Source organism: Indicator indicator, chromosome 1 (assembly GCF_027791375.1).
Source record: "Indicator indicator isolate 239-I01 chromosome 1, UM_Iind_1.1, whole genome shotgun sequence".
NCBI lineage: Eukaryota > Metazoa > Chordata > Aves > Piciformes > Indicatoridae > Indicator > Indicator indicator.
The window spans coordinates 29,273,332-29,289,114 of record NC_072010.1 but is presented as its reverse complement, the minus strand read 5'-3'; the positions used below and the strand labels follow the sequence as shown (position 1 = coordinate 29,289,114).

Genomic DNA, 15,783 nt, shown 5'->3' with positions numbered 1-15,783 from the left:
TACTTGCTAAAAAGGGCTGAAATCTACTTTTCCATGAAAATGAAGTACGAGTAGGAATGAACATGTAGTCTTCTCCATAAGCTATGCTTCCACATTTTAATGAACTGGAAAGAGCCATTCTTGTTTGTGGTTTTTTTTTTTCCCTTATTACTATCAAGTACAAGTTACAGATTTGCTGCAAGAAAACAAGCCTTATGTTTAACAACAGCTTTTTAGATCCCTCTTGTATCTACTATTGCATAGTAACTTTGGTGGAAAAGACTAAATAGAAGTAGATGATGGGTTAAAATCTATTGTGCTGCACTAACACAATGCTGTCTTGGATAACTACATTTTCCAGAGGAGGTTAATACGTTTGGTGTAAATCAGGGAATACAGTATTATATGGAGAGTTTGATAGTTAGAAGTGGAGATGATCAGTATTTGAGAAACATCAAGACAAGTAACAGTTGGCTTTAACTGAGATGACTGGGTTATGCAAGAGTAAGCAGATTACTGGTTGCCTGCTGCTTTAACTAAGTGCGTTTTGATGAAATTAGCTGATGAACTAAAGTTTAGAGACAGCTTAAATTAGAAAGAAGCTTCAGAGATTGGATCAAACAAGCAAATGACAGTGAGGACTGAAATAATACATATTTAAATGACCCAGATGGTACATCAGTCCAGATTCTCTGCTCAGCAAACAAGCAACAGGTGTCTCAAGTGTGGGAAGGTCATGGATTGAGTGGCAGGGAGCTGCCAGTATGACACAGTTATGAGAAAACACAACTAATCTGCTGATGCATTGGAAAGGTCTTCTAGCAGAGAGGAGACTACTGATGTTTTTCTGAGGAGCCTAGAGCACTGCATGGTTCTATATGCCTCTCTTTGGGAACAGCAACTCCAAACAGAGGAGGACTGCAAGGCTGCCTGCCACCTTGATAATCCTCTTCAGAGAAGGACAAAAGTTTGATTTTCTCAGCCTGCTGTTCAGTGTGTATCTGATAGCACACTGAGTGCACTGGGGAGAAGGGAAGGTCCTGAAGCTGAAGAGGTTATTGTTGGCACAAATGGTCATAATCTTAGTAAAGAGAAGCTGAAAACCTCAGCATTTCATTCCTTTGCTTAGAGGATTTCCTGAAGCAGAACAATAGAATAACAGCTACAGATGGACCAAGGCCTACCTTGTGAGAATGGGGAAGGCTCTGTAGAGGTCTGGATGGGCTGATATAGGAGTGGTTTGCTGGGCTACCTAGGATGTCTCAGGTCCTTGTGTGAGGTGTTAAGTGTTAACAGTCATATTCCAGCCTGTTGAAAAGGCAAAGAACAACAACGACAGAAAAAAACCCACAGAAGTTTGCAAATACTGTTGTGATATGTTTCACTGGGATGTTGAGTACTACATGGAACCAAGGAGTAGGCTACCCTCATCACCTTACAGATGATAAGGTTGATGTATAAGGCTGCTGCAGGGGTTTGCAAAACAATTTTGTTTTGAAGAAGGTCTTGCATGTTTGGCACCCCTTTGTTTTCATTCATGATTACTTTTTCACTCTTCCTGATGTGTGTGTTGTGTTTTTTCTTTTGTAGAACAGTTCGTGTCTGGCTGAAGAGAGACAGTGGGCAGTATTGGCCCAGCATATACCATGCAATGCCATGTAAGTATACAGAGGTGTTCTCTATTTACTGTGTATTTGCGAAACAGCTTTTCTGAAGCTTTGTGTTTGTGACCATTTGCAAGCTTAACACTCTGCATTAAGTATTATTCTTGAATGATAGTCTTGGTTTCTGTGAAGCTTTACCGAGTTGCATGCTAGTGCTTCTGAGAGGCTTCAGGGTTTACAGCAGCAAAAGGATACAAAGGTTGAGTAAGTATGAGCAGTTAATGCAGAGACAGATTAAAAATGTGGGAGCTCAAAATGTAGTCTTGCATTCTGACACTAATGGAGTCCATAAAGCTTTGTAAGTCTCCAGTGTAAATCACTCTACTCTTCCCACTGTATGTACTCAGTCCATTAGAGTGCAATGGTAAATGGTTTTATTTGGTAAGAATTTAATATCCTGCAGCAGCTAATATGATAGAGCAGATACTAGACAGGGAAGGCAGCTCTTCCACTGAAGAAGCAGAATCATTTTAGCCCTGCAATTAAATGTGGAAAACCAAATCTCCCTGATGGATCCCTCCAGTATGATCTGTTCTCCCAAAGAGAGTGTTCATGCTTTAAAAGAAACTGCAAATCAATGATTATTTTTCCAAGAGACAGCTGAATAAATCACAGCCCTAGCTGTTTGTCCTAAGTCCGGTATTGAACGTAGGTCAATAACTCAGCAGGTCACCAGCAGCAGGAGTATGCTGGTGCTCCTCAATCAGCTTCAGATGTGCTGGGTTAACCTATCTTTGGAAAGCTTATGAAGCTCACCCTAAATCCACACATCTGTCTCCATGATACTTAAAATATTTAAGAGAGACAAATTTTAATACCACAACAACATCAACTTGGGACCCTAGAGTGGCCATGGTGTTTGACTGACTGCTCTAAGAAAGTGTTCATTTGGTAGAGAGAAAGATCTCTCTTTTTCCCTTGTTGCTGGACTAGCTCATAAGAATGCCAAGCCTGCAAGGTGCATTCTGCTCAAGATTTTGCACTTAATGGTATTGGAAACCAGCTAGTGATGTGGCAGTCTGTGGACCTCTGTCACAATCACTGTCAGTGGCCTGAGTTCCCTTGCCCTGTCCTAAGAGGCTTGCTTTCCCTACGCAAACAGTTGTGAAATGGCTATTTTAGCAGTTTGGCATTGATACTTCTCTTTTTCCATGTGGTGTTTTTGCATACATCTGCATTTAAAAATCTCGTTAGGTCTTTCTCTGGTCTTAGGAAGGCTGCATTATTGCCAGTAATAACAGCTTCACTGGAAATGATGGAGTAGATCCAGATCCACTCAAAGGGGACTATTTTAAAGCTGCTCCATAAATTTGAACACCTGATACTGCTCCTTTATTTGGAAGGCTGGTAAGCTTTTGAGCCATGAATTATTACAGTTATGCTGTGTTATTCACCAGTTTCAGGAATAGTCAGTTGTAATTGGTGACTGGAGCAATGACAATTATGCTATCACCCATGACTTTAAGCTTGGAAACCACAGGAAGGGTTCTGAGTCAACACCTGCACAAATCTTGACTGGAAATGATTGCCAAGAGGTTCTCTGTGTGAAAACGTAGTAAGCACAATGGTGCCTTTGTGATGTTTGGCAAGCTGTGAGTGGCTGGTCCACTTAGCATGACTCATGATTTTTGTTACTGTGGTGCATAACCAACACCATTTTATGATTTGATATCCAGTAGCCTAAATAGCTGAGTTTGGGAGATCAGGAGGATAAGGAGTTGAGCTGAGTCAGACATGTACTTTGATCAAGCACATCAAGCCAAACGAGGCCATCAGTACATTCTGAACATGAAACCCATTAAATACCTGGGAAAAAAAGATCAAGATTGGAGATCTCTTCTGAGCAGGGACACTTGTTGCTGTTTAGAGGTGGGATTTCCCCAATTACGAAGTTCTACAGCCTGCCTATGGATGTTTCTGTGGTTGGAAAATTCTGGTGGCCATGTTGTTTTTTTTTTTTTAAATCATCTCCTCTAGCTCATGTAAAAGAGTGAGCTGCAGGTGTTACACAGGCTGCCATATCATCAGCAAAGCAAATTAGATGAGCTGGAAACCTGGCTAGCACATCTCCTTCATGACAGCATTTTCTTAACTGTAATAGCAAGAGACTTCTGACAACTGTTTTAACTCTTCTCATGATTTAGAGGGTACCCCTGGTTACACACATGTAACACAGATTGAAGATATATAAACATGGTTAGATTGTGTGACTTTTGGGCAGTGTCTGTACAGGAGAAGACAAAAGAGCCACCCAAACCCACCCAAACTCAATCAAACCAAAACCTCTCACAGATCTGGAACAGAGTAAAGGTTTTATTGTAGTGAAGAACAGTGGAGTATCCAGTCTTTGAGGCAGATAATACACTGTCTTATGATGGTTTTCATAGGTAACACTGCTTTGAACAGGAGGGTAAAAATCCTGCCAAAGAAAACATGGCTCCCTTGCTCTTAAACTATGCCACTTTTAGGTAGTTCAAAGGGGGACCTCTGAAACTGCAGATCTTCTGAAACTGCAGATAACAAAGTTTGTATTTCTCTTCTGTCAGCCTCTGATTGAGGGGACATGCCATTGAGAGCATCAAGTATGTAACTGGGATTTTTCTCCATATTGCATTTTCCAAAGGTTAAAATCAGTGTGTATTTGCCCTGTATTTAGGATAAAGACTACAGCCAGACTTCCACATCAAAAGTACACTGTCTGTCTTCTGTAGTTGTTCAGATCAATTTTTTCCAGTCTGAAATCCAAATCATAGCTAGGAACTGAAGTAGAGGACCTTCAGATTGCTGTTCTTTTCCCTGGCTGTTATTTTAAAAGAATCTTAAGCATCTTGAAAGCTTAGGGTTTATGTTATTTTGGGGTTGATATTTTTTTTTCTTTCTTTTCCTTCTTTTTTTTTTCTCCCCCTTCCACTCTTCTTAATGAGCCCAAGTGCTGAAGTATCTGAAAGTAATCCTATTTTCACTAAAGTGTAAGGAGCTGCAGTCCTGTTGCAACTGCCATCACTTTAACTACATTAGTGGAGCTAGTGTGGATGTCATTTTAGTACTGACATACTGGTTTTTCCAAGAGCGTGTGTTACTGAAGATTTCCCTTAGGAAAAAATATTATGGCAAAAGAAGTGTATTTACACTGCTATGACTGTGTACACACAGGTCTGGAATTTAGAAGTGACTTTTTTTGTAATCAGCCCTTGTCAAGCAGTTGGTTGTACCTTCTGAAGTGTTTTAAACTATTTAGGAAAAGCATACCCCAAATAGCTGATTTATCTCAGACCTTTTTCTCTGAAAGCTGTTTATTGCCTTCAGAGTTACTGGTAGCTTTTTCAATGGATGCACAGTGTCCAAAGTTTGAAAGTTCATATGTGTAATTATAGCATTAAGGGCCTTTAAAGGGATTTGATATTTATTCTGCTTAGAACTGGGATTTTTTTTTTTTTTGACTGTTTTTCCTACAACTGTCTCATTCTTCTACAACCCTAGAAGCCTCAGTATATAGTAGGAATGCACTACCATCCATGGGGGCAATTGAGTTTGCCTTTTTTCAGGAAGAGGTTTGGGAAGGACAAAATGTCACTGTAAACTTAAATTAAATGTTTCCTGTCAGTTTCCTTGGTATGAAGCCTTTAATTCAGACAGCTCTTCCAGGAAATAAATAAATCAAAGTGCCTGCCTGGATGTGACACTGGTAGGCTTTCTGCTTGTGATTTAGAAAATATTTTCCTTTAGAAAATATTTCAAGAGGGTGTCGGTACTGAAGGGTAGAACAAGTTTTGTTAAACATTCAGCACAGATTCTCCTCTGTAAAGCTTTGCTGCCAACTAAATGATCAAGGAACATTTGCTGAGCTATGGGGCTGTTTAATCCTAGGTGAGACATCACATGTATTGAGAATATACCAGATGCACAGTACTGCAAAAGAGAGGACTCCAAGCTTGTTACTCACAGAAACACTGTGAGCAATCACAATGGAGAGTAGAAACCAAGAGGAGGGGGAAAAGCAGAACTAAAGGCACATCTGACTCTATGTTTATCACATGGTTTTTTAAATGTTCTTATTGCTATTGAAGCAGCAAGAATGCCTGACCCTAGCTGCAGTAAGCAATTGGCATTGAAGAACAATTCCTGAAGGTTTCTGTTGGGACAGCAGGACTCCCAGCTGCATGCTGCTGTATTGAGCAGTAAAACCAATCCCTGCCTCTGAATGCATCTTCACAGTTTCTCAGTTAAACCAAGCACAGCTCTAGAATTCTTGCAAGAAAATTATGGTTTTACTTTGTTGTGAACCCTTCCAGATACTTGAGGAAGCATAACATGGCTTACTTGTTTGCAATTCTAAAGTATATTCTGCTGTTTGTTAGAGTAATATTGAAATAATAAAAAGATGGGTGTTTTGGACACAATCTTATATTTTGGCGATAGTGTGTGATACTGTCATAGCATTGTCTGTGGTGAAAATGGAGTAAGGGGACAATGGGACTTACAGTCCTTAATATTGGCTGATATGTTGATTCCTACAGGTTAACTTTTTTACTGCCTGTATAGGATGCAAGCCTCTGACAAAACAGTGTTTTCTCTTATTGTCAGTAAAGTTCAGGCAAACGTAAAAAACTAAATTGTTCAGCTAACCAATCTCTCAGTTTTACACTGAAATGGCAGATCCCTTGTATATCAAAACACCACCACTGCTCTCGTATGACATGCCTATTTTCAGATAACTAGTAAGAAAAGAGGAGGGAGCTGAAGCAAGAGATAGCCATTGTACCGTATCCTCATAGGATAGGGTTGAATGAATTGTAAGAACACCTTTTTAAATTTTATTTTTAATGCTTACCTATCAGAAAGGGGGAAATGCTGAGGAGCATCATGTAGCATTTTAGCTAGTTTTAGGCTTTCCAGAACTTCAAGAAAATGAGAATCGCAGTTTTGTTAACTTCATCAACATGTTCATTTTTTTCAGCTCCATGTTCATGCATGTCTTTTAACCCGGAAACCAGAAGGCTGTCCATAGGTCTAGACAATGGTACAATCTCAGTAAGTACATCCAAAGATTTCTAGTTGAAATGCTTCCCTTTTGAGAAGTATGTGTGATGTTGTAGTGAGGACATTTTTGCTGGTGTTTGGAAGAGAGATTTTTTTTGCTGCCAGTGAAACTGAAGCTGTAGTGTAGAAAATGACAGATTCCATTTCAACTGTCGCATAGGGATTGAGTGGGATTTACAATATTGATTAGGCAACTGAATAAACTGTCTTGATTTGCTTATCTGTTAAAAAATAACAATGTAGAAAAGCAGCTGTTGTTTTATTAGAGTGCCTTGAAATCGTACCATACCAAAGTTTTCTGAAAGCAGCCATTAGGAAGGGAAAAATCATCTTCTGAGAGGCTGAAGGTCGATTTCTGTTCTTTGTCTAGCTGCTTTTCTAAACTTCAGGATTCAGATTTTGCTCTCCTCTCACTTCCTTCAGAGCATTTGCTCTTAACTGACAGAGCTGTTGCTGAAAGATTTGGTTTATTAATATCTGACATATGTGTATGTGGAAAGGCAAAAGGGTATTAAAACAAGAGTTTGTCTTTTCTTATGTATGAGACAGAGGGTAGCATTTGACCTTATTAATTGGATTTTTCTTGTGGGATGACAAGCAAAAAGCTATATCACTTTGTGGAAAGATCATGGGTCAGAGGGGCATTTTTCACCTCTGCCTCAGCAGTGGGCTCCTCTTGCAGTTTAAGATAGTTTTGCCATCATTTCAGAGTCTAACTGTTGCTGTCTCTGCCTTGTGGGCTTTATAACTGAATGAGTGTTTAAAGGATGCACTAAAGCCAAGGTGGTACATGGGACCCTTTTAACTGTTGCCTATGGGCAGTATCAAAGATGTGGAGATTTTGACCTATAAAGCTATTAATGGCTAGTGGAAGAGGCTTTTTGGTGCCTGGAGATTTCACCTTTTGCATCTAGGAGATGGGTCAATAGACAGAGAATTCAGTGCACCCCTGAAATTCCCTCTTTCCCACTCTCTGAAATAGCTGTAATTCGCCAGCCCTACTAGGCACTTTTTTTCCTCACCAGGCCTTTGAGAAATGTGAAAGCAACTGTAAATAAGGCCTTTAAATACACTGGCATGATGGGAAGGATGTGTCCTTTGTCTTCAGGGCATTTCCTCTTGAAGAGTCAGGGTGCTTGAGTCTGAATGGAGTCAAATATTTTAAGCTGAAGCTAAAGATGGTAAATGAGATATGCAAGTGGTAATCCAACATGTGACTTTCGATACTTAGAAGTATATTTTGCCAGTGTCTAAGGCAGATTCTATCTGTTGCTAAGTTGGGCTTTTTTCCCCCCAGTCTTCTGGACATAAGTACGTGGAAGGGGGGAAGGGTTTATCAGTGTTGCTTGATTTATTCTCCTGTAGCTGCAGGCAGTTGTGTGGTGGAGGGTTGTGCAGAAAATGCGCTCCACAGGCTCCTACAAGCAATGAAGTATTTCCCTCTTTAGCAAACTTAAGGCTTGTAAAAGAAGCCAAAACTGTAATGGGTTTCAAGAAGTTGTGGAAGTGGGAATGAAAGAAAGGTGAGGGCAGCCCAGTATTCAAGTCCCAGGAATATTGAGGCATTAGAGAAAAATCCCCAGGTACTTGAAATCGGCTTACAGCCATCCTTTGGAGGAAAGAATCAATTTTCCTTGCTGGGCACAGTTATGAAGATTAGTTTAGCACAGAAGCATGCCACCAGGGCACACTGACCACAAAGTAAGATCACCTACTGCAACAAGGTGACCTTAGTGCCCTTTTAATTATGTGGCACTCAAAGGGAAAGTACAAGCAATTTACTGGAGCAGCGTGAAATATTTGGGAATTAGTCAGCTATTCTATGTTAGCACTTCTGGGAAGGCCCAGCACCATTGTGTATGCTGGGTGTAGGACCAAAAGAAAAAGCTGAGAATCATTTTGCATCTGCACTTTGCTATACAGAAGGAAAGGACTCTTGATAAGGGCTGCAGGTCGATACATTCATGAGAGTGCAAGGAAGTACTGCATTTACTTTCAGACATAGGTGGGGATTAAAAAGTGGAACTGCCTTTTTTTTTTTTTTAATCTGAATTTTTTGGAAACTCTCTGGATTTTGGTTATAGGCCTAGCACCTCGGAAATGTGTGTGGTGCATTCTCAGAATGGTGAGCAGCAATGCTACTGTCACAGAAAGATGTTCCAGCAAAGTCACCATGAACTGAGCTTGCGTAGCCATCTTTCCTCGACAAACAGCAGGGGGTTTTGCTTCTACAGAGAGGAGGATATTATTTTCAACCTTCGGTAATTTCTCAAGAGGAATATTGCACAAACATTTGTGCAGCTCAGTAGACCATTCTCTTGAATTGAAAGACTGCTTACTATCTTGCTTGAACAGCAATGGACCCTACATTAAAAGAAAAAAGTTTCTGTGATTTTTTTTTTTCTTTTTACACTTTGTAACTGGTTTTTTTTGTGAAGAAATGGCATCTCTGTTACTTTATGTTTTAGGGACTGCCCGAGGTCCCTTTTGAAAGCCAAAAGACTCTATCATGGTTGTGAACTCCTTATTCTGAAGTGGAAAAAAATCATGCCTTAATAGGCACAAGTCTCAAGATACCACAAGAGGAAGCAGGGAAAACATCTGTTACTTGCAATAGCCATCAGACCTGCACAGCAAAGATGAGACTCCTTACCTAATTTCACCTGTCTGAAAGTTAGCTTCCTAGATCAAGTTAATCATAGGTTTTGCAGCCAGTAGAAGAGAGGTTAATTGCCTTTGGAGACATCCATGTTACTTACCCTAGAAAATGTTTCAGAATGACATAAATCTCTCCTCTTTGCTGTGGAGGTTTAAATGAGGGATTTATTTTTTAGGCAGCTGAACCTGAATTTAATTCTCTTTTTTGCTGATCATGCTTGTGCACAGACAAAGCTGTTGCACACTTTGAGCTTGGCCACAATGACAACAGGACACCAGAATAACTCTTTCAGAATCCATCCTTGGAGATGGTACTTAAGACAAATTCCTCTTCCACATGATCTGATCTTATAGGTGTTTACAGGTTTGGCCATAAACAACATTTTGAATACCTGAGACTGAGTCAGGCTCTATCTGCTGATATGCCCTCTTCCCCTGTGTGAAGTTTACTCTTTTTTCCTTTAAGAACTCTACACAATAGTTTCTGTCCTTTCCCATCTTTCATACATTATAAAGTGAAAACACTGTAATCATTTTATAGGTCTTTCTTTACAACAGGTATAGGATCTGACAATAGATTTAAGTCTTCCATTTCTGAAGCAGGTTTGTTCTCTGGTAATCATGAGAATACTGTCAGTCACTTGTGTTAGCAGGATGAAGTCAAGTGTTTAAGGTGATCCACAGTGTGCTGTCAAAATGCCATCAGTACAGACTGTAAATTTCCTGGAGTGTAAACTAGGTTATGAGTGGGTAACACAGAACTAACATATAAAGATTATTAACTCTCAAAAATTTGTTGCCTAAGCAGAGGTCTCTAGTGCTACATCAGTAGCATCATTATACCTCTGGTGTCCACCTGCAGCTCTGGAGAGGCATGAGGGGACAGGCTGCCCATGGAGGTAGTTGAGGCCCCATGGAGATATTCAAGGTGAGGCTCGACAAGGCTCTGGGCAAACTGATCTAGCTGAGAATGCTCCTACTTTACTGCAGATGGGGTTGGACTAGGTGACCTTCAGGGGTCCCTTACAACCCAAACCATTCTATGATTTTATGATTCTGTGGTCTTCCTTAGATCCTGGGTCATGTTAGCCAGCCCCATGGCCAAGGAGTGTGAAATGGAACACATCTGAGTATAATTTTTGTTTGTCTTAATGAGAGTCATCTGAAATAAGCTGCTGATAATATTTCCAGACCAGCAGGCCATTTTGCCCTTCTACTCCACCATGGTAAGACCTCAGCTGGGATATTGTGTCCAGCACTGGAGACTTCAGCGCAAGAAGGACGTGAACCTGTTGGAGTGGGTCCAAAGGAGGGCCACAAAACTGATCAGAGGAATGGAGCACCTCTACTATGAAAGAAGGCTGAGAGCATTGGACTTTTTCATCCTGGAGAAGAGAAGGCTTTGTGGAGATCTTATTGTGGCCATTCAGTACTTAAAGATGGCCTGTAAGAAAGATGAAGACAGTCTTTAGCAGGGCCTGTTGAGCTAGCGCAAGGAGTAATGGTTTTGAACTTAAAGAGGGGAGATTGAGACTAGATATAAGCCTGCAGTGTTTTATAGTCAAGGTGGCAAAACACTGGCACAGGTTGCCTAGAGAGGTGGTAGATTGAAGACATTGAAGATCAGGTTGGATGGGATTCTGAGCAACCTTATCTAGTTACAGACATTGCTTGCTCATTGAAGCCCCCTTCAATTGGACTTGATGACATTTAAAGGTCCTTTCCAACTCAAACCATTCTATGATTGTCATGAGGATTTACAGAAGTGGTGGGCTCAGGAGAACTGTGTGATGGGTGTATATGTTTCAGTGTGAGGGAGCTGTGCTCCATAAGAGTATAGTTGAGAGTCTTTGTACAACAGGGGACACTAGGTGGGATAGTCTTTTCAGAAGCTCCAGAGTTCTGCTTTGTGAAGGCTATCATGGTATCAGGTCATTGTTGTGATAACAAACTTACCTGAAACAGCCAAGACTGATCACTTGCATTTTCAGTATGGGAGAAAAGCTAGTGAAGTAGATCAAAAAATTCCTCTGAAGAGCAAAGAGAAATCTTCTTTAATCCCTGCAAGGAAAAGTTTTGGGTTTGCCATCTTGAGTGCTCTGATCCCTCCCAGCCCCTTCTGTGCAAAAGGGCTTGCACAGGTCTTGGAAATCTTTCTCTGTTCCGTTAACAACCACTGACTGAGGCTGTGTAGATGACCCTGGGTTTTCTAGCTCATTAAGAAGAAACAAAAAGCTGCATAATGAGAACTGAGCGCCAGCAGCTCTGAGAGGAGCAATACATCTCTGTATGGAAGGATGAAAAACCAGTTTCTGCTGGTACAATGTTAAGGAGATGTAGTCAGTGTTTTTGTGGTGCAGATGACACAATGTATGTGCAATAGGGCATGAATTTCTTGAGCAAGGTGCCCTGTGATAAAATACCTGTCTGTTGACGCAACTGGTACGTTTGGCCTTCAGAGGGAGAGGGGACTGAGTGCAGCGGAAGAACATGTGACACAATGTAAAGAGAAGCAGGGAGTAAAAGACCTGGAGAAAGATTACAATATGAAAACCAAGAAAATTCATCCAAATTATTGTATGCTTGCAAAAGATAAAATTAGAAGCAAGAAGTCTTCAGGGGGGAAAAAAAAAGGAAGAAAAATATATATCCAGTCTTCAGGTTAATTGGTACTGTGTTTATTCTGTACTCTATTTAATAATCTCTTTGGATGGAGCAGTGTAGTAATAGTACATAGCTCAGGTTAGTATTAAAGCACACAGAGCTAATCAATGCTTGAGTAAACCTTACCAGCTGCAGTTGTGTGTTGGATTCACTTTATTCTGAGGGAGAAACTAAAAAACGTTTTCAGTTTTCCACTGAAACTGTGGGACAAAGATGATCAGAAGGCTGGAAAACCTCTCCTGTGAAGATGGGCTGTAAGAATTGAGGCTGTTCAGCCTGGAGAAAAAGAGACTCTGAGGAGACCTTATAGCTACATATCAGTATCTGAAGGAAGACAGGGGAAGGACTGTTTAGAAGGTCTTGTAGCAATAGGACAAGAGGCAATGGTTTGAGACTGGAATATGGTAGATTTAGGCTAGACATGAGGAAAAAGTTCTTCAGAATGAAGATGGTAAAATACTGGAACAGGTTGCCCAGGGATGTGGTTGAGGTTTCATCCCTGGAGACATTCAAGATCAGATTCAGTGTGGTCCAGGGCAGCCTGATCTACCTGGAGGTGTCCCTGCTCACTACAGGGAGATTGTACAAGATGATCTTTGAGGGTCTCTTCCAACCTGATGCAATCTGGGAATCTGTGACATCTTGGATTATGGAACAGAATGGCCATGTCAAGTTTATCAAGGGAAAAATGCAAATCAAAATGAGAATGCAAATCTTGTTCATCTCGCCTGAGGTCACCAGCATCTGTGTGCCACCAGTCAAAGCTGGGAACACCAAAATTGGTGGGAAAGGCAGACATATTCTCCCACCACTGTGTTGCAGTGATTGAAGCCATTTCTCTTTAGGTAAGAAAGGCACAAAGTCAGCATCTGTACAAAGGGTCTTGCTTCAAGCAGGCTTTGGAATAAGGTGTTCATGTGGTGGCTTACTATTCTTCAGGCAGTGGTTAATGAAAATCACTTTCCCTGTAAGTAGCTAGGGAGGTATAGCAGATTTTTAATGTTCTGTGGTTTGTAGAGTTAAGGTGACCCTGGTATAGAAATCCAGCTGGCTTAATTGATTTCTGACTGCTGTTTAAATAACACTCTCCACTGCAGTCCTCAGCTACCAGGGGAAAGCTAATGGGAGGTGGAACAGATTAAGGAATGGAAGATGAATCAGAGCAATTCAAGAGAACATTTTTATAGCTAATTTATGAGCAGAAACCTAGAAACAGCAAAGTACATATCTGCTTCAAATCACAGAATGGTAGGGGTTGGAAGGGGTGTCTGGAGCTCATCTACCCCAGCCCCCTTGCTAAATCACTCATAGTTGTTTTTTTGGAAACTGGGATCTGTAGATACTCCACAGATGAGTATTGTAGCCTCTTCACCTTGGTGCCAAGCAGTAGATATGATGTGTTAGGGTAGTCCTGATGCTGGAAAGGTGTGCAGAATACCAAAGTGTCCCCACAGAGAATAGAATTAATTGTTCGGGGTTTTTGTTGTTGTTGTTGTTGTTGTTGTTGTTTTTCCCAATTCCAGTTTGGAACCTGTGGGTAAATACCAGCTTTTTGGTGCTTCTTTTGCACTAGAAGTTTTGTTTGCCTTAACTAGAGTTTGTAGGCTCCTGAAGGCCAGTCTTATCTGCTGTTGCACAGTGCTTTTGGCAGTACTTATACATGACCATTTCACAACTATATGCTTTACAATTTAGCTTATCTCGTGTTTGTAATGTTTCTTTTAATTTTTTCACCCTATTTTAGATTAGATTGATTAGGTTTTGCTTCTGCCCCCTAGGTAAATTAGCTCAGGAAGTTTCTGCGTAGTTTGCTATAAATTATTTATGTGAAGTGTTTTTACACCCCTGGTTTTTCCTTTGTGTTTCTCTGAGTGCACAGTGTACATATGCCAATACCTGACAGCTAATTCATGCAGTGGTGCCTACCCTTCACTTGGGTGTTTTCTCCAGAGAGATGTTGCAGGAGTTTTGTTGTGGCCACTGTTTCCCCAGCTTTGCGCAACTCTCCCCTTCAAAGCGAGCAGCAGGGGCACCCAGGTGCTCAGTCAGTTTAACCACATAGGGTTTTTCCAGGAGTCATGACTGCCATGCAGATTCTCAGCTGCGGTTTTCATCACTTCCTCATGCCAAAGCCTCATGGGGGGTTAAACAGCAGCACAAAGGCAGCAGCAGTGCAGAGCCAGCCTCCAGAGGTGTGCCCTTCCCTGTCCACAGGAGTGAGCACCTCTGGGTCACACCTCACATTTCTCCCCAGGCAGCCACAGCCGGTCCTAAGCCACCCTCCATCCCACACACATTATTAGCCATAATGAAGCAGTAGCAAACCAGGAGAGTCTGCTCCTGAGGCAGCACAGTAAATATGAGCCAAGAGCAGGATGAAGTCAAGGTGTGGGGGGTGTGTGTGTGCAGAAATCTGGCTTTCTATTGGTCTGAAGCACTGAGAGGTTTTTGAACAGAAATCTGAAATCCATTCCCATCATGAAATGTTGTTACCTAGTTTGGACTGATCAGCTTTTGGGGAGATATTATTGTGACCTTTCAGTACTTAAAGGAGGGCTGTAAGATGGGGACAGTCTTTTTAGCAGGGTCTGTTGCAACAGGACAAGGGAATAATGTCATTAAACTGAACAGAGAGGTCTAGACTAGATATAAGGAGAACATTTTTACAGTGAGGGTGCTGAAACACTGGCACAGGTTGCCCAGAGAGGTGGTAGATGCCCCATCCTGGGAGACATTGAAGGTCAGGTTGGACAGTGCTCTGAGCAACCTGATCTAGTTGAAGGTGTGCCTACTCACTGTAGAGGAGTTGGACTACAATGACCTTCAAGGGTTCCTTCCAACTCAAAATATTCAGTGATTCTGGGAACTTTAAGGGGCTTTTATATATTTATATAGAGCTTCAGAAGTGTTCACCTTGGGGTGTTGTATATGCACATGCATGGACATGTGCATACACATATGCACAGGTGTACACATACAGTTATGGACACATGAAGGCTTCTGCCCAGGTAGTCCTGAGCAACAGGTGCTTGCTCCATGCCAGATCTCAGATCTCTGATTTTGTGATACCTTGGCTCATACCCAGCCGTTTCTGTCAGCTTCTTGAACTTCTTTTATAGCAGTAACTCCTTTATCTCCACTATTCTGTTTGGAAGCACTGGTGATGTTGTTTCTTAGGCAGCTTGAAAAAGTGAAATATTTTTTTAGATGGAGGTATTGTAAATTAGCAAAAGTATAGACAGGGCTATTTGTTGCTTTTCTTGAATTGCTTTTCATTAAATTCAGATTAAAACACTCTCAAAACACTTTACATCTCTAAGCACTTTTGTTGTTTTGTTTTTTTTTTTCTTTCCTCTCTCTCAGGAATTCATTTTATCAGAAGATTACAACAAGATGACACTAGTGAAAAGTTACCAGGGTAAGACTTGTGATCAATGTTAATTGGTTTCTATTGCTATTAACCTTTGTTGTTTTATTTTTAATATTAAGAAGAGTGAATGGAGACAAGTTTACTTTACAGTGATTCATTAAAAAACAAACAAACTAATTTAAATTGTGGTTTTATCAATGGATCAATAATGATCTTTATTCTGAGATTACAAGACTTTAAAGAGCTAAGTTGTTTCAAATATTCTCTGGAATACCATTCTAAACAGCAAGCTGTCCCCAGTCCAGACTACATTTGGGAAAGAGGAGTATGTGTTTTTGATCTTTAGTAATTCAGGATATCTAATGAAACTACTTTGGAAACTAACCCATCTTTTAGGGTTGAGGCATT

At 40.9% G+C, this 15,783-nt stretch overlaps 1 protein-coding gene across 1 annotated transcript in view; it reads left to right on the top strand.

Moving 5' to 3' along the window:
- The window catches only part of WDFY2 (WD repeat and FYVE domain containing 2), a 62,879-nt gene that overhangs the window by 31,474 nt on the left and 15,622 nt on the right, over positions 1–15,783 (top strand). Inside the window, exons 2-4 of the mRNA XM_054384686.1 lie at positions 1,570–1,637; positions 6,601–6,674; positions 15,369–15,423. Of these exons, the coding sequence (XP_054240661.1) occupies positions 1,570–1,637; positions 6,601–6,674; positions 15,369–15,423 (197 nt within the window). The remainder of the gene's footprint in view (positions 1–1,569; positions 1,638–6,600; positions 6,675–15,368; positions 15,424–15,783) is intronic.